The sequence below is a fragment of the Bacillus rossius genome, chromosome 2 (genome assembly GCF_032445375.1).
Source record: "Bacillus rossius redtenbacheri isolate Brsri chromosome 2, Brsri_v3, whole genome shotgun sequence".
Taxonomy (NCBI): Eukaryota; Metazoa; Arthropoda; class Insecta; order Phasmatodea; family Bacillidae; genus Bacillus; species Bacillus rossius.
In genome coordinates, this window is record NC_086331.1 from 64,514,792 (window position 1) to 64,534,658 (window position 19,867).

At 35.8% G+C, this 19,867-nt stretch overlaps 1 protein-coding gene across 1 annotated transcript in view; it reads right to left on the bottom strand.

Moving 5' to 3' along the window:
• Window positions 1-19,867, bottom strand: part of LOC134529333 (double-stranded RNA-binding protein Staufen homolog 2) — a 277,320-nt gene that overhangs the window by 81,295 nt on the left and 176,158 nt on the right. The window contains exon 13 of the mRNA XM_063363291.1: window positions 2,769-3,007. Coding sequence (XP_063219361.1) covers window positions 2,769-3,007 — 239 coding nt within the window. The remainder of the gene's footprint in view (window positions 1-2,768; window positions 3,008-19,867) is intronic.

The window sequence follows — 19,867 nt, forward strand, 5'->3', positions numbered from 1 at the left end:
CATATTTGTAATTCCTAACCAATTGTTCAAACAATATTTCAAGATTTTTAATGTCCGTAACCTAACTAAACTAATCATTCTCACAATATCACAGATTTGTAATATGTAACCTAATCTCACCACTCGTTAAAAATGAAAATAGTTTGAAAACTACTAGAACCACTACAACGTTCTCTTAAAGAATGACTGCCTTAAAGGTTTTCCGTAACAATAATAGCATTCTCAGTACCTTTGTTGACACCTAACAGTTATTTTTTTCGCAAGAGTACTATTTAAAATATTTAATTCTTCAATTAAAATTATTAATGTAAATTTTAAATACAGATATCAGGTCGCAAATATTAAATTTATGGATAAACTGTGAAAGATAAAAGGTATATGTACTGTGAAGAAAAGAAAAAAAATGGTCCTGAATGTAAAATGACTACCGAACGAAGTTGTTTTGTTTTCTGCAGTGAAGCTTCACCGAATTATGATGACGAATAACTAAAAAAAATTGCTAGGTTATAAACAAAATAAATCATAAACAACAAATTATTTCCATTAAAATACAGGAAAGCACCAGTACAACGAACTTCAGTTAAACGAACACTTCACTTAACCGAACTCATTGTTTGGTCCCGCCAAAAACTTATATAATAACCTTGAATTTTATTTCATCTTAACGAATTTTACGACGGTCCGTTTCTTCGTGAAACAAAAATATTCACTTGAACGAACAACCTTGAGGCAAATTATGAAAAAAATTACCATCCAAAAACTTGTTCTTTATTTTTAATTTTCTTATTCAAACGTAACAGCGTGTACGTAAAAAAAACAATAACGGAACTAGTATGTGTGCGCACGTACTATCGAAATTAGTAGATTAATTCTCGTGTTTTGAAATAATATTGGAATGGTATTACGTCCGTTGTACGATACAACTAGTACATATTCTCGGATTTTTCGTTTTTTGGCTACTTACATTACGATAATTTTTGTACGGTACTTTGGCTAACCTGTGTTTTAATTTATTTTTTGAAAGTCATTTTTTTCATCACAGTCCATAGTGTTTTTGTCGTGTCTACAGGCGTGAAATTTTTTACGTTTTTCAATATTGTTGTGTTCTTCAGTGCCGGTTGTAGAAATGAAGCGTGTGACAGAACAAAAGTGTATATGGGGGAGAAAAAAAATAACGCAATTCATCAAAACTTTTGACCTAAGACCTAACTATTCAAAAGAATGACGATGCTTGTCGTCTTCAAATGTTTTGGAACACCATGCGTTTTGTAATGTATGCACGTGTGACTTTTCGATTGCACACGTTGGAAGGGATGACTGTAGAGGGCACATTGAATTAAAGAAACATGCGGAATATTTTATAGTCATAACAAGCAATAAATCCATATCGTAGTTTTTTCGCTACATCTGAAGAAACGAAAGTAACTAACGCAGAGTTATTGTTTACAAGTTCTGTTGTTTGTTTATAAGACAGTTCTTATCCAACCAGGATAAAAGAAGCAAATAAAAAGACAATTGTTCAAAAGTATAACTTTGCATACTTTGAATTGAAGGTTGAAAATTTCCTGTAAAATTATTGACATTTCTTACATATTCAGATGATTGTATTGTTCAAATCGTTTTTTTTTTCTTTGATTCATTAATTTTCATTGTATTCATATGCATAGGCCTACATTTTTCATTTTTTTTGCATATTATTGTCCTTATTTTATCTTGTGTGTGTCATAATTCCTCAGGAAAAATTTATCGTGCATGATTTACATGTACTTTTTCCATATAATTGTCATTACTGATGGGTGTGATTTGAGGTTGGCAGCTCTGCCTACAATGTGTCTCCTGACCATAGACAAAGCATTAGCAGAGAGTATGTGAACAGGTTCTTCAAGCGGCCATAGACTAATGACTGAGATACTGAACCTTAGTACACTTAAGGTGTTTCATGTGTTTATCGGTATACATATTTATAACAATGCTTATGTTTCAATATAAAGAACTTCAGTATAACAAACTCAACTATTTTTTGGTCCCTTCATGTTCTTTATAGTGAAGCTTTCCTGTATAATAAACATTTTTGCATTATCTCTATCACTCAAAATAAAATCTTATTTTTTCCCTCCAGTCATGTAAATAACTTTCTTCCCGTAGCATGATTCCCATGTTCTCATCAAATTTAATCATTTTAAGGTTTTTTAATAACTGTAGATAATCGCAACTGCAAACCTTTAGTAATAATTGCAACGTCTTTCCCACAAAACACACATTTTTCCATTTTCAAATTATGTGCATCCTTTAAGCAACAGTAGGTTAACCAACCTCAGGGCTTTATGGAACTTGTGGTATGCAGCATCGCCATGCGGCATTGTCAAGTTTTGAATAAGCTGTGCACAGTGCTTTTTAAACACACATTTTACAAACAAAAAAAATTGTGTACGGATTATTTGGGTGAATACAATAATATGAATACACAATTTTGAAAATGTTACATCGAAACTCACTTTTTATAATGAATGGCCATTGAAGAAACCATAAAGATGCAGAAACAAGCATATCTCAAAAATTTCCCTGACACAACAAAAAAATTCCCTGACTTTTCCAGGTTTTCCCCCCAACTTGTTCCCCTGGTTTTCCTGGCCTGTAGCCACACTGTAGGGAAAATCAAAAAAGTATAAAATAGAACATTAAAATAAAATAACAATAAATATTTTTTTAACTTGATTCAATATTTATTAAAAAAAAATAAAAAAACAAGAAAAGAGAAATAAATATACCTTTGGAAAATCAGAGAACTGTACGTTGAAGTTTAGCAGTTGCGCAAGATACAACAACTGATCTTTGGGACGAACCACCTGGTTACTCTGTGGGCTTGCTGACAGTGGAAGAGTTTTTGTAATATTTACAGGTACATTTGTACGGTTATGGACAGTTTTAGCAAGAGCTTCTGCTGTGGGTGAACTTCCACCCTTCAGGAATTCTTTTGCTATTGTTGCTGTGGTCTGAATGTTGATACCTGCAAAAAATATAAAAAAGACTTCATTTAGAAGTATTTTCAAAACTACATAAACTACATAAACAACATACTGGGCGCACACATGCTACAAGTATACTGCAACACCCAATATCCAGATTAAGAGATTTGGGATGTAACATTTACGAGACTACTCCAACCTGCACTTAAAGTTCATTGCTGACACAGTCTGACAACAGTATGTTTGGTATGGCTCTAACAGACATATGTGGCAGAAAGTCTGGCCTTATCTAGGTGCCAAGAACTATAGTCTTTGGCAAATAAAAAAAATGAGAAAAAAGATATAATTTAACTGTCAATTTTTTTTTAATAATTTTAGGTTTTAACGTCTTGCCAAAAGCAGTCATTATAGATGCCGACCCTTAATGACACAGATGAGGCATATCACAACAGGAATCGGCCATAGCCTATAGAAAGAAAACATCTCAGCACTTGCCTGGAGTGATTTTAGGGGAACCAAAACTGAAATCAGAATGGCAGAACCGGACACTGAATTCAAACCTGGGTGTCATACCACTGTTACACTTGCTCAAAGTCAAGTTTCTCTGGTAAAAGTATGGAGAATGATGGATTTTAGGGTTGTCTAACCTGCTGTTGATTTACCTTAGTTTGTGTGTCAAAGAACATATATTACCTAAAGTAAAAATAATTTAATGAATAAATGAAAAAATATAGCAAACCATATGGCAGGGTGTGTACAGAATGGGAAAATTATAACAGATCATATGCATTACTAACTGATATCAGCTGTAATATCAGTAGACTCATTTAATGGTAGTAATAATTGATTTTATGACAAAAATATTATGGCTTAATAAAAAAAAATGCACCACAATCAAATCATCAAAGTAAACGAACTCTTGCTTCCTCTCTAATTTTTGTTCACCTAAGTAAAACAATTGTACGGTAATGCTTTACACTTATATATTTACAAGCCCACTCAATTTCAAAGAAAACTAAATTTTTACAATAATATTTAATCATGTTTCTCAAAAATAAAAAGTTAATCTCTCAAATTTATGTGCACAATCATCAAATTCACAGTGTGTGATATTTTAAAAATGAAAGGATTAAAGCTATTTCACTACAGCCTCATTCAAAGGAGGTAAAAACTATCACAAACACAGTGGAAAAAAAAATCACTGTTATTAAATTTTTAAAAATGCTAAAAATAAATAAAGTGTTACTATCTCCTCTATTGGCAGCTCAAAAAAATAATAAAAATACAGAATGTCCATGAACATGGCCAATAATAGCACAAAAAAGGAAGCACGTTTAGCACGGATGTTAAAAGTATGAATATAATAAACAAAGAGGTACAAATCGACAGCAACAAACAACATATTGCCAAGAGACAACCGGCAATAGCTTACTTGAAACATTCATCTATGACACAATATGTTTAGGCCCAAAATCAAAAGAAAAATGAAAATAAAGTAACTATTTAAAAAAAAAATTGCTGGTTGGTGTTTCATAACACTTCAGAATCAGGTATTTATAACTTAAAGTTTATTAAACATATAAATTGGGTGGTGGATGGGATACCAAAACTTGGTATAAGAGTTAGGGAAAGAGACAAGCCCAACCTTGGTAAAATTACTCTTCTGCTCTGGAAAAATCTTGGGAAAGCCAATTTTTATATTCTGTAAACGTGAGTCATATATATTACATATTAGTTTATTTGACAGGAAAACCTGATATACTTATGTTTTAGGGATGTGTGAAGCTTCAGAAAGTTAAGTCGAATGGACTTACTCTTTGGAAAATTAAAAAACCTCCAAGATTCTGAAGATTTTTTTGTTGGAGCAGAATAGTTTATAAGTTCGATATAACGTCATTCTTTGGGGCCATAAGCAACATCTGCTGTGTCGGCTAACTGTGGGTTTTTACCGGAAGAGAACCACTCAAGCCGTTGTAAATGAATCTATGTTGTGCTTAATCATAAAACGTAACTACAATAGGATACAACTTAAAACTAGTATCGTTGCTACCATCAGTTGCGACTGAAAACTGCCCACTTTTTAAGTACTGCACTACTCCGGATTTTACATCTGAAGCCATTTCTTTCATAATAGCAGAAGTTTTGGTACGCCCACATCCATATTTCTTGTCAATTTCCGAGTATGGGAACATTTTTTTGACAAGCGCACCTGCATGATCTGCGGCCGCTAGAGGAATGTTATGCTCTATCAAAAACCAAGTAAATAAACACTCAGCTCGCGTAATGTCTAGATCTGCACCCCCAGATTTAACAAAGAACCTTGAAAGTTTGTGATTATCTTCTTGGCATTTTACGTTGGATAAATGCTTCGCACTTTTGATGTGCACGCTGGATGTCACTTTTACCGCCATGTGATATGTTGATGTCACATCTGCATATCTTACAAAAGCCAAACCTTTCCCCTTTGTCAGAATTTAAAATGCATGGAAACTCTGCACTAAATGTGTCACGGAATGTCTGGTAATAATATTGTTTTTTCGTACTCATCTTTGAAAACATAATGCAGACAGTTTGTGCTTCATAACCTGTCACAAACGCCTAAACAAGGCAAAGGCAATAGCCCGTAACAAAGTAAATAAATTCGTAAACAGTTGTTTCACGTTGCACTCGTTGACCACAGCGTATTTTGACAGTTTAAATGTATTTGAAACTCAAATTTTAATACGTAATAGCAGCTCGTAAATTATAATTCAAAATCACCTATCTTAACTAACCGTCTAACAAACAAGCGACGACGTACTCTCTGTAGAACTGTGTAATCGAGAAAAAAAACAATCGATAGTCATGAGCACAACACGCAATACATTGATCGACATGAATGTTGATTCAATTTGGAAGACACAGACTTTTTTTTACCGTGAAGCAATTTTAATTATAAAAATAGGAAGAATTCAGACAATTTCGGAAAATCGTAAAGAGCAGTTATAATTGGGAAGACTTCCGGAAAAATCAGAAAGGTTGGCAGGTATGAATATGAATCATGTTTTTTTTAATAACTTTACCGAGAAATCTGTTACTTAGTAATACAACAATAATGCCGACTTTCATCACAAGTTACGGTCACACATGTAGTAAAAACAATGAAATAATGAAAGACAAAAATTAATACATTATACAATTATTATTTTAATCGCGATTCAATTTTAAATATTCTGATACACGTTATATTTATGAATATTTTTAGGGCCAAGTTTGTTTTGTGTAGACTACCAAAGTTAAAATATGTATTATCTGAGAATTCCATGATGGCCAACCAATGAATTTGTTAGCCAATCATTTTGAGCAACACAAAAAATAACTAATATTAATATAAAGAATTTTAATGGGTAAACTAGAGAAAACACCCCATCACTTTTAACTTCGGGCATATTAATCACTATGCTTTAGTGAGGCTTAATTTTAAAAGACGCCCAACAATATTTCTTATGGCCTAAGACCATTGAAGCCAAGATGGCGCCTTTCAGTTTCCATTAAATATTTCAGGAAAGCGTTTATCTTCATTTGGGACTTTTAACAAATGACAATTTGGTAACTACAAAATATTGTTCCATCGGATGTTGAATTTCGTTTTCCGATTTCCGTGGATACATGAATTCCAGAAATCATGGTGTTTTTGTAGGAAAGGTGTGAGAGTGTTATTTAAATGCAAGAAATTTAATTTACGAGATTTAGAGAAGGTAAAAATGTCAAGTGAAGTGTGGGAACACTTTTCAGTTTATGCTAATCCTAAATATGCCACTTGTAATCACTGTAAGACAAACATTTCTCGTGGTGGCACGAGCCGAACAAGTGCAATGAAGAAACATTTGAAGCTACACCCAGTTCATGTTAGGGCCACATCACGTTCAGTTAGTAAGCCTAACGAAAATATTTGTGAGAATGTAGATGAACCAAATTTAGTTACAACTGAAACTGGTTCATCTAATGCAGAAGATAAACAAAAATGTAGCAAAACCATGTTACATCACACTCAACCAACACTTAAAGGTTTCATTGAAAAAAATTGGTTGTCTGTAAAGTCGGTTTACGGACCATAGTTTAACGTGACGTCATAACAAAACATTGATGAAATGATTGATCCAGAAGAAAATGAAACATCCAATTCGGCCTGAGACTGAGCCATAATAGGTTTTTGCAACCAAACCATTTAGGCATTAAAAATATGTTATTCTCTGAGGAAGTAATTTTTTTTTTTCATTTTTCTATCTTTTGTATGATAAAATCTACCTCTGCATACTTTTATAAATAAAATTGAATCATTTTTATTGAATTATCACTATTTTGTATGGATACAAACTAGGAGTGAAATTAAATCTACAATTTAATTGATTAATTTACTTTTATTTGCACTCAATTCAAATATGTTTATTACTTATGTAGTGTCACGCGCGCCGTATTTATTTTTACAAGTACAAAAATAAAGATTTCGCGGCGGCGGGGATTCGATCCGTCAACCTTTGGATTGGTAGTCAGCGATGCTAACCGCACGGCCACGAGGCCATATTGAAAATAATAGTTTCAGATGTTGTATATATATTTATAAAAATTTTGTTTTGTGTTGTGGAATTTTTAAAAACGTATGTAGTCCGCCATGTTTATTTCTTATAGTGGTAGGCGGGAAATTTAAAATATATTGTCGGCTGCTAGTCGGCCGCCATGTTTATACTAACTTCAAGATCGTCGAGAATGTTTTACGCTTTTTCGCAATTTCACATTTAACGACGAAGTTTGTTCATCGTGAAATTAAACGTAGAATTTAATAAAAATGCCCTTGCAGTTAATAAAAAAAGTATTAGTAAGTTTAAGAAATAATTTCGGCTTTAATCTCCAACCCAGACGCTCGTGGTGCGATGGGGCCGAGATTAAAATTTGTCGAGAATATTTTACGTTTTTATGTCTTCCAGTGCTCAAAATGATATGCAATTGTGGCCCCGGGCACAAAATTTTATTTATAATTCATTAATAATAACGACCCTCGCGATAAACAAAGGAAAATATGTATTAACGAGTGCCTGGTTTCCGCGGAAGACATTGAGCGTAACGGGACACATTGTAGTGGGACAATGTGTGTAACACGAAACTTTTTCGTGCGTGCAGCCGGCATTCATCGATTTATTAGACGTTGTCACGTCAAAAAAAGAGAAATTTAAGCCAGGCGATTCAAGAAGTGCTGGTATTACTAGGTTAATTGGAGAGATGATTTGTTTTGATAATCAGCCTTTCACAGTGGTCGAAGATAAAGGTTTCAGAGCTCTAGTAGCTCACCTCGAACCTAGATACATCGTACCATGAAGAAAATATTTTGCTAACAATGTTATTCCTAGCATGTATGCTGAAGCTGTGGCAAATGTGAAAAAAACTCTAAGTGAAGCAGAGTTTGTCTCTGTCACAATGGATTTGTGGACTTCGACAGCCAACGATGACTACTTAGGTGTAACTGTGCACTTCATTGACAAAGACTTTTGTGCACAGCATAAATGTATAGAAGTTATTCCATTTCCAGATATATCTCATTCAGCACAGAATATTTGCAGCTTTCTAACAAGAACACTGGTTGAGTGGAAAGTCAGTGATAAAGTGTTTAGAGTTGTTCATGATAATGCACGAAATGTTGTAGCTGCATTGAACTTATCCAGTTTCAGTCACATCCCATGCTTGGCGCACACTTTGCAGTTGGTTATCAAGGACGGTCTTCTCAGCAGCAGAGTGGTTGCTGCCACAACAGCTGGTTGTCGACGGATGGTGGGCCATTTCAAACATTCATCTCATGCAACAAAAGTTTTGAAAGAAGCCCAGAAAACTGTTGGAACACCTGTTCAATGGCTTGTGCAAGATGAACCTACTCAATGGAACTCAATCCTGCACATGTTTGAGAGACTGTGTGAGCAACGAAGAGCTTTGGCTCTTGCAGAAACTAATCTAGGATTGCATATTGAAATAACTGTGGCTCAGTGGGAACTTATTGAAAATTTAATACCTATCCTGAAAATGTTTGACCAAGCCACTTTGCAAGCAAGTAAGGCTTCTGTTAATACATCAGAGATCATTCCAAATGTCAATAGTCTACGACAACAGCTCAAGAAACCAGCACCTATACTTTCAGGTCTGCAGGGTGTGAAGAATGATCTCTTTGCATCACTGACCGACAGATATAGGTCACTGGAGGAAGAAGAAGTACACTACTTGATCCTCGATTTAAAGGGACTGTTTTCACAAGCAAGGAAAGACTTGATAGAGCAATGGAACTTCTCATATAAGCAGCAGAATGCTTTGACCTTCATACACATTGTGGAATTGTGCATGAGCAAGATGGGGTAAGTACAAGTTCTCTTTATAGTATGCTAATGTATGTTCTTGCCCCTTTGTGTCAGTTTTTAATTTATTTCTTGTTTCCAAACAGGTATCAAATCTTGCTGGTTCATCAAGTGGCATATGGTCACTGTACTCACAGATAATGCCTGAATGCCTTAAATCCACCAAGTGGGATTCTACAGCAATTGATGAAGTGACCAGATTCTTACGTGATACTACAGTTTACCCAGAAATAAACATCCTCGAATACTGGAAAACTCAAGTCTGCGTGTTCACCCAGGCTACATAAACTGTCCTAAAAATATTTGTGTTCACCACCTGCGACAGTGTTCTCTGAACGTTTGTTCAACACTGCAGGAAACATGTGAGACCAAAAATGGAATCGTCTTGATCCAGACCGTGTCAAAATGCTTGTTTTTTTAAATAAAAATTTAAAGGGTTGAATAATTCTGCATAATGTTTAATTTTTTCTCTTAACTTATAAATTATTTTATAATTAACCCTTGAGATCTGGATTCGGATTCAAGGGGTGGATTCGAGGTACTGTTTGGGATTCAAATTCAAGATTCGGATTCGGGAAAAATGGGATTCGACCCATCACTAGTTTAAAGTTTGCAGTTAATAGGAAATATATATTTTTTATACATCTAGTTAATAAACATAATATCTATGCTGTTGGCTCCTGATCACGATCCCAATAATCCAATATATTTTCTGCCCAAATACTGTCCTGAAGTAAAAATGCCACTCCCGTCTACCTCTAATATAAATACAATTTATGTAGCCATAATAAATAAACATATGGTCATAATTAGGTTGTAAGATGTAAGAATAGCTAAATGAGCAATGTCATGTAAAATTAAAACTTATGCAGCATTTGATAAATAAAAATTGACTCTACAAATAAGGAACACAGAAAAGCAACCGAGTCAAATGTCATGGGTGAGCATCGTTTCACTAAAATTCATGGTCAGAGGTCTGTCAAAAGAGGAATACATAAAAAAGATTAGTTTTTCGAGTTGAAGTGATGTAGGGCTGCAAAACTGGTATCAAACACCTGCAGTTCATGACAAGTAGAAAATTATAATCTGTGGTAGTTTAGTATTACGATAAATTGCACAAATCTACTTTAAGATAGAATGATCATCCTGGTCTCCAGTAATAATAAATGAAAAAAAAAAGTCTGGTCGAAGTACAATAAAACATTTGTTTGCATTGCTTCCTGAAACTTACTGCCTGTGTTATCTAACCATTTGGGCAAGAAATTACAAGAGGTGATGTTAAAAGGGAGGGACGGAAACAGCAGTCAAACAAGTATAAATTTACTAACCATTACTTTAACGTGTCGGGATGGTGGAAGGGGGTTAGAGGGGGTGGAGGCATGGTGCAGATATCTATTCATTGGCAGCTGAAAGCAAAGTTAGACATGTAGCCTGCATTTCTAAGATATTGCGGGATTGACACCACACTTTACCACTTCCATAAAGCTGTAATAATTTTTTTTGAGACTGGATGGTTAGTATTCTGAGAAAACAGTAGCCTAAAAAGGGGGGGAAAAGTTGTGTCCCACACAGCCATGTCTTCCCGGGAGTCAACTTTAATACATAGAGATGGACGAGTTGAGGTTTTTTGGCTTCGAGTCGAGTCGAGCCGAGTTTAGCAATTTATATTTCGAGTCGAGTCAAGTTCGAGCCACAAAATTTTTGAAGAGGTCGAGTCAGTTCGAGTTTCATAATTTAATGTTTTTTTTGCATCAAATATGATAAATAAAATATTACTACACAACCATTGATATAAGAATTGTGTATCCAAGATGCATCTGCATTATTTAAATATTTTAAATGATTAATTAGGAAATCATTATGTTATTTAAATATAAAAAACCAAGCTTATGTGGTACTCACTTTTCCTAGAACCTTGAGACAATATTTATTCTTGAAAATACACATTTTAGTATTTAACTTCCAAAAATTAAAATATAAAATTTACAGAACACACACTTTTTTTTACAGAGACTAATGTCTAATAATGTTACTTTTATCACTATTACAGGTAAGATGATACCTGTAATTAATTTCCAAAAACGGTTGTGTCTTTTGTTTAAAAACTAACATTATCGTGCAAGAATACTATTTTCTCGACAAGTTTTGGGCTTAAGTTTTCCCTTCGTGTGACAGTTAAACCTGCTTTGGAGAGGAGTCTTTCACTAGCAACTGAGGTTGCTGGTATTCCCAAGTAATGTTTTGCCAGCTTAGAAAGACATGGGTGACTGTTTTTGTGGTCATTACACCAGTTCAGTGGGTTTTCATGAAGTCCAATAGTTGGTAACTGCAAAAAATCATCCACCTGGGAAAAAAGACGAAGGTTATCTATCAGTTATACTGTTTCAGTTAATTTACAGTTTTCATTTAAGTCAACAATTTTATTTATCAGGATTGAAGGCTATTTGAATATTGTAATACGTATCTCTCTTTCGACAATGTTGCTGCTCTTTTCTCTCTTTGGGTTTGATTCTTGAACTTCTTTGTTGAGAAACCCCCAAAGGTTGTTCGTTGATGTTGAAGAACTTGACAAAACAGCATTTTCTATGTTGTGACTGCTGCTTTCTGTAGCATTGTTCTCTTGGTCAGAAGACTTTGCTGCTGTGAGATTAAGAAGTTGCTGCTTGACAGCCAATTCTTCATGATGCTCAAATATGATCATCTTGTATCGAGGATCAAGACAAGTAGCAAGTTTATGAATCATTGATTGTTTTGTTTCATAAAAACGAGCATGAATAGACTTTGAAAGACATCTGGCCAACTTCATTCCACTTCCCAGGTCTTCAATGTGGCCATTTATATACTGTTTCAGTCCTTCCTCCAAACTGTAAATTAATGGGAGCACCATTGATAACGTTGGTGTGTTTTCCTTGCAGAGCTCCTGAGTAGCCTGAAACATTGGTTTCAGAAGTAACACATAACTCTCAATAAGCTGCCATTCTGTTGCAGTTAAATTGTCTTTTCCACTCTTTGCAATATCTGCAGATACTGCTTCTCTTTGTTCTAAAAGTCAACTGAGCATCATATATATGCTGTTCCAACTTGTTTTGACCATTTGATGGAGGGAATGTTGCGGCAGACCTCGTCTCAACTGCAGTGACTCCAATCGCTCCCTCGATTTTGTACTGGATTTGTAGTGCCCAACAATGGATCGACATTTTTTGAGCAAGCTACCCATTTGAGCCTCTGTTACTGCATCATTTATACCGAGTTAGTGTGTGAGCCATGCATAATGTGTGTTATTGAAGCTATTTTTTTTCCTTCGACTTTGGCTTCGACAAAAATAAACTTCGAGTGGAAAAGTCGAAGATTTTTGCCAGAAACGTTTGGACCACTATTTGAATCAATATATATATACTGCCAAAATATATTTGTGGCGGGTAATTTCCCGTTTATGTATACAGCAAATTCTCTCTAGTACGTCCCTTTTGTTAACGTACAATCCAGTATAACGTATAAAGCCGCCGGTCCCTTGAAACCCCATGCAAATTAATTGGCATAATAAATATATAATGTACGTTTTTCAAAGCCCTGGACGGTAATTTATCATTAATACGTATCGTTTTGCCGATATTAATAAACAAAATATTAAACATTTTCTCATTTCATTCACAATTCTATAGCTTTGTTTAACGACAGGTCTTGTGGAAATTATTTTCAGACGTTTTCTTTATTTCGTTGAGTAAAATGGGAGTTGCAGTGCTGGTAACCGTGGGGATAGAAAATTAATTTGTATAAAAAAAAAGTCAGTTTTTTGTGTGATTGGTGTAACAACATAACATTTATGCTGAATAATCAAGAGTTATAAATATAAAACATTTAACTTTTTCAATTAAGAAAAAAACAATTCAATTATAATATTTATCCAACAAAATGCGTATTTTCGTGTTTGAATTTGTAGCAATGGATATTGGCCGATGGCGGCCATATATGGCTAGGTACATAAAACGTGGATTATACGATGGCCAACGACTACTAATGCGTTTTTTGTTACCGTTTGTTTTCTGTTATGATGACCTAACCTATAATTTGTTTGTAAACATCATTTCAGATTGACATCTTTCGCAATCGTACACAAATGTAATACGTATACAACATTTATTTAACAGATCTAGTGGCATGTTTCCGACGCTAGTGAACATTTTGTGACGTTTCGTGAAGCTTGTTTATGGCGACGTGACGACGTGAATAACCTGTTTATATTTTTATATTTAGTGTATTACGGCAGCATATGTAGGTAGGCCTACCCGTAGAAGTTATGAGTACCCGAAAGAGTGTGGGTATCAGCATTGCAAAAAACTAGAGATTCTTACACCTGTTGACAACTGCAAGAAAAAGTGTGATGTTGCAAAACGCTTTAATATGGTACCTACAACTCTGTCCACAATAATAAAAGACAGAGCAAAAATTGAAGAAAATGCTGCAAAACTGCACCAGAAGAGGAAAAGATATAGCAAATATATCGATAGTGACCTTGACAAAAATATTTTTGATTGGATTGTGCAAGCACGCTCTAATAACATACCCATCTCCGGCACAGCACTGCAAGAAAAAGCACGAATGGAGGCACTAAGGCTTGGAATTGACAATTTTCAAGCCTCAAATGGCTGGCTCACACGCTTCAAAGCCAGGTGGAATTTAACTTTACTAATGAAAACCAGATGAATGAATTTTACAAATTTTAAATAAATGAAAAGTACTTATTTTTCCTGTGGATTAAGATATTTAACAGTACTTATGTAGTATACATACATTTTTTTTGAAGATGTTTGGTACAATGGAATTTTCTTTAGTCTATATAATCATGATGAAACATATGTAACAATTTTTTTATAATAAAAATTATGTTATTTCAAATCCTTCGACTTCGATTTTTCTTTGACATTCCTTCGCACAATATAAGCTTCGCTTCGACTTCGCTTCGCATTTAAAAAGAGACCTTCGCACATGCCTAGTAAAATCAACTTAATATTTGTATCAGTATTTACTTTTGTCGAAATTCGTATGCCATTTTTGGCGGGAAGACTTCTTTTCACAGACGAGAGAGCCAAACCCCCGAACGTGTATCTTCGTTTTTTTTTTTGTTCATTGTAAATAAATATGGCGGTGTTGATAAAAGGAAAGACCATAAACAAGGCAACAGTATTTATTTTTACGCCACCATATTTTTCGTTTGCAGTGTGTACGTGAATGTTTATTTTAGACAACTCATGATAACTAATGTTCATTTAGGTTAGGTTAGCTACATTATAAATACTTTAAAACATTGTGGATGGTTGATTTGGTTAGGATAGCTACATTAAAGATACTGTGAAATCATGTAAATGGTTTCCTAACGCTAGATAGTTACATATTAAAAAGTTATTTGCTAAGCAACCATTAAATGATTTTACAGTATTTTTAATGTAGCTATTCTTACCTAATATAACCAACCATCCACAATGTTTTAAAGTATTTATAATGTAGCTAACTTATCCTAATTGACCACAAAATTTAATGCCACACCGGTTTAAACAATGAGATAGAACGGCGTACAGTAAACTCCCGGTATACCGCGCCCCGATAGATCGCGGAATCGGGTATATCGCGGGTCAAACCATGTCCCCCAATCAGAAATGAATAATAATAATAATAACACAGTAGAACCTCGTTAATTCGTGATGGTCGGGACCGAGATAATCACGGATTACCGAATTTCACGGACTAGCGATTAAAAGCCCGGAAGGTCTTGTCAAGCTTCTCAGACACCGGCGTGCAGCTGGGTAGGCCAAGGTCATGTGACGTAACATCTACCGAGGCTTACTGCGCCTTGGCAGCAGATGGATAAAAAATAGTAAACTCTCCATTATTCGTGTTAATTGGGACCCGCCGATGCCCGGATAATTAAAATCCTGTAAAAAAAAAGTAATAAACCCGGATAATCCGTTCACGGTAAGGACCGCCTTCGAATTAGTCTCGGCTTAAAAAAATACGGCACTGCCTAGCCATTAGTTCACGGTCATTTACAACAGCCGAAGAGAGAAAGATAAGATCGTGCTGAACTTGCACACATAAATTTTGGGTACCACCCCCCCCCCCCCCCAGCCCCCCACTCATCCCACTTCGTCCAGCCGAATGCCAGCCAGACACGTCGCTCGCCAGGCGCCTGCCGTGCATTGGCGGGTGGAAACAAACAAAGGGAGACGGGAAGCAGAAGTCAGGACATCCCCCTCAAGTTTAAAGAGTGACAAATGTGACAGCTGAAAGGGGGACGACACAAAGGGTCGGTACAAACAGCGTTGCAGAGTTTGGCGGCCCATGCGAAGGCTTGCAGTGTTTGCCGGCCGCCGGCCCGCGTGACGTTAATTTTAAGCGCTGACAATTTTTACTTCTCTTTTTTTTTTCTGCACTTTTAAATCGTCCCGGACTATCCGATTCCCGAATTAGCGCGTCACGGATTAACGAGTTTCTACTGTAATAATAATGGAATAAATGGTTGACAGCCGATTAGGATAATTTTGCGTTGTAACTCACAAACTAAGCATCGGGCAGAAAAAAGCCTAGGCGTAGTAAATGTCCGCAGTGAAATTCTAAACAAGATATCTCCGTACATTATTCCTCTATCTTGTAGTGTTTTCAAATTATGGTCCAATCCAGCCCAGTGTTATTTTCTGAAACACTAGTTCTTAACATTTTTTTTAACCCACAAATAAAGCATCGGACAGGGGACCCGATAAAGCCCACCGTCCAGCGACATTATCCAGCGTGACTCGGCTGGGGATTGATTTTGGATAGGTTTGGTTGACGGCAAGCGCTGGGAGGGGAGAAGCGAGCCGAGATTATGCGACCAAGACACCCGGGTAGACGGGAGGAGTGGAATATAAGCGCCAGTGATGAGAGGGGCGATTAAGCCGAAAGGGGGGAAGTCTGGTGACCTTGAGTAGTTCACTCATTTCCGTCTGCACACTTCTCGTGGTCACGTGTGTTGACAAGCGGAGACATATAAATGTTTTGTTACAACTTGAACCTACAGACGTAATATTATTCGTTGTATTATACACGTTCATCTTTTTACTTTGGTATAATGTTTTAACATTAAATAGTAAAGTAAATCAGCTAGCGTATTTTTAATCTTTGCCGAGGAATTTCCAGTGGTCCAATACTTACGTGAACCATACTGTACCACTTTTGCCGTGAGGTAGTAAACAAGCCCCGGAAATGTTTATGTGTAGCGGCCTCCCGACCTTTAACCAGAGTCTGGGGAATATAACACTTGCCGATCCGAGCCACACACACTCAGCAACTCGACACAGCGTTTGATGGAATAAGTAAAGACAACGTTTAACAGACTTTTTAATACGGCGCCACTGATTGCGCTAAAATTATTTTGGCGCAATTTTTGTATCCCACATGTGACCATTTATAATTTACTGTAAGCATGGATAACAAAGTTTAACTAACCACTTTACACGATAGACGATTCTTTATTTTATATTGTACGAATGCTAGAATCGTTTTTCACGTATCTGCTGCATACTTCTGCAAAAGACACGCTATCTGTAAGTACGTAAATCTAGAATTTTTATTTTGTCAATCAAACTCGGTACTTTGCGATTCATATTCGGTTTGAAGTATTACTATGGCCTTTCTATTTAGAAGACTTTGACCACAGAATCGTGTATAACCGCACACACTGCACTTACTTTGTTACGGACACTCAGACGAAGCAGATACTGTGGCTGACACCACGAGACTGGCAGCAGCTTGTGTGCCGCACGTGTGTATGGCGGCGTGTGGCGCGCTCGTAGGCCGTGCGACAAACTGTGCGCGGCGTGCGGAAAAATAAAAAATAAAATTCAATATTTAATATTTATCTTTAAAAATTTTTTTTTTATTTTTTCACCCGCGTTTAGTGAAAACTGCGGATGCAAAGTCCGCACAAAGGCGGGCCGTCTATACTGTGCGTGCTTCCTGACCTATTAGAACACAGGCGGTGTTTTATGCCTTTTGACCTTGGTCACATCGAAACATCGCGGTTATGCAACAACGCGGGTAAAAGTTATGTCCCCCGACAACCGCGTTAAATAGGGAGTGTACTGTATGTCATATGAGTAAGCTACATCCCAAATAAATACACCTGTTGTGGTACGGAAAAAAAAGCGAGCATGAACTTCAGATGTGGCTCTCTCGTCTGTGAAATGAAGGCTTCCCGTTTTTGGCTTCTCACTAGTCAGTGTTGCAAACGTTGAGTTATGTAACTTCTCAATGTAAATACACTTATTCCGCGGCAAGATTATTCGCCCAGAACTGTTACAACTACAAGAATATCAATTTGTTTAATAAATAAAAATTTCATGCATTTGATTTGGCGATCAGTAACTGATTGCCAAAAGAAAATGCATAAGTAGGGACCCCAGAAAATGGTAAATAACACTGGCTCATTTCGGTGTAAAAAAATGACAAAAGCGGTGTAAAAAAATGACAAAAGCGGTGCAAAAAAATGACAAAAGCGGTGCAAAAAACCTGTGTAAAAATTAGCACGCTGTGCAAAAAATCGGTGTAAAAATAAGCAATCAGTAGTGACCCCAAAAAATTGTGAAAAAATTATGCCATTGGCGGTGTAAAAAAAACCTCATAGCCTTACTGCTTCCTTATTTGCCTGGCCAATTTTTGGGACATAAGTTTCTCTAAGAGTGTTGGCTGATGATGGCAAATCCCCTGCACCTAAAATGTATACATAACTTACAATATACTTATAAATAGGTAGCATTTATAAGGTTATCACTGAAAATATTAATGGGCTAATTTATTCAAAACAATTCTTAGCCAAACCTAACCTAACCTTTTCTAGATTAGGTACTGCTGGATTATAGAGTCAAACCATCAATCAATCAGTCAAAAATATATTGTGGTGTGCTCACCATTTCACAATGCAATCCATCCTATTTATGTGTTAGTTAATCTGAGGTACTTGCATATTTATTTGAAGTAAAGGTAAGTTAATCGATAATATTGTAGGCCTACATATGCTTATGAACTTTTATTAGAGGGGGAAAACATTTCTAAATAAATAAGGCTAACCTTCAACATGGGTGTTACACCATTCCCTCATAGCTGGATGATCAGCTTTTTCCAAAGGAATGTTAACTTACAGCATCATATTAACAAAATCAGAAAAAAATTCTTGTTTTCTGCACTTTCAAGCTTGTTTGCTTTATTCACGCTGTCGCCTATCGAGATTTGTTTAGACACGGTAGAATGCTTGACAAAATAATTGTCTTTTTTGTTTTGTTTTGTGTGTGTCATTTGCCACATGCTTTTTGCACGTGTCTGCGTGTACAATCAACCCGCACGTTGCAGAACTTGCACATCATAATTTTGTCCCGCTGATCAAAAATATAAAATCATCCGATTTTATCTCTCTTTCGCGATCAAACAGTGTCGAAGTTTTCGGCATCTTAGCCACAAATTCAATTGTATCACAAAACTTACAAAATGTGGATGGTAGTTGTAAACACTCATAGATATGTGCACGCAAAAATGACTGCCATATTAGCTCGATGCGATTAAATTAGGTTAGAAAAATCGACACCAGTGTGCCTTGCGGCAGAAATGACCATTATTCAAAACACGAAAACTGCGGAGTCAATTTTGCTATGTTGGTAGTGCGCACATATCGATTGTTGACATTTGTTTTCATTTGCGATGACAATATTTACTGCTTGTAAAGAGAGTATTAAAAATACGTGGATTTCAGTAACGTGTCAAAACGAAGATAATATCACTGCACTAGTCTTTCAGTCTATGTTTATTTCACGCCTATGTTTATGATGGCGTAAATAAATAGAACTTACGACATAAGGACATTATTTTGTGCAAAAAAGCGTGAACTTCGCGCGAAAAAGTGTGAACTTCGCTCAAAAATTCGTGAATTTCGTGACTATGTCAAAATCAAAGGAAAGTCACAAAATTCGTTTAAAGTATCAAATTTTCGCGTTATTTCGTGAATTTCGCGCTTCACCATTTTTCGGGGTGTCTATGCATAAGCGTTGTTATTATTATATTTTATTCAAACAAAAACAGAGTAATTTTATCTTAAACGTTATTGACACGCAGTGCTGCGTAGCGGAGCACAGCTAAATGTAGTTCCAAAATGCAAGGCTGGCTGGCCTACCACGCAGCCATTTTCACGCTTCACGGCTTGGATGTTATTTACTAAATATTAGAATATTATTATTTAGTCTTTTTATTTTTATGTTACGGAAATCTCTTGTTTATAAGAGTAATTATAAACAGGGCACAATAAACGTGATGATTATTAATACATGTGCGTTTTGGTACAAATTTTTCTTCAGTGAAAATCCATTGACGTATCTTGTAAACAAATGCGGTACCGTATTTGAAGTAAACACAGGATGTAAAACAAAATGAAACCAGTGCATGCTGTTTTCCAAGTTTATTTTTAATATAAAATGGTCATGTGACATAATTTTGTCCTATAAACTGTCG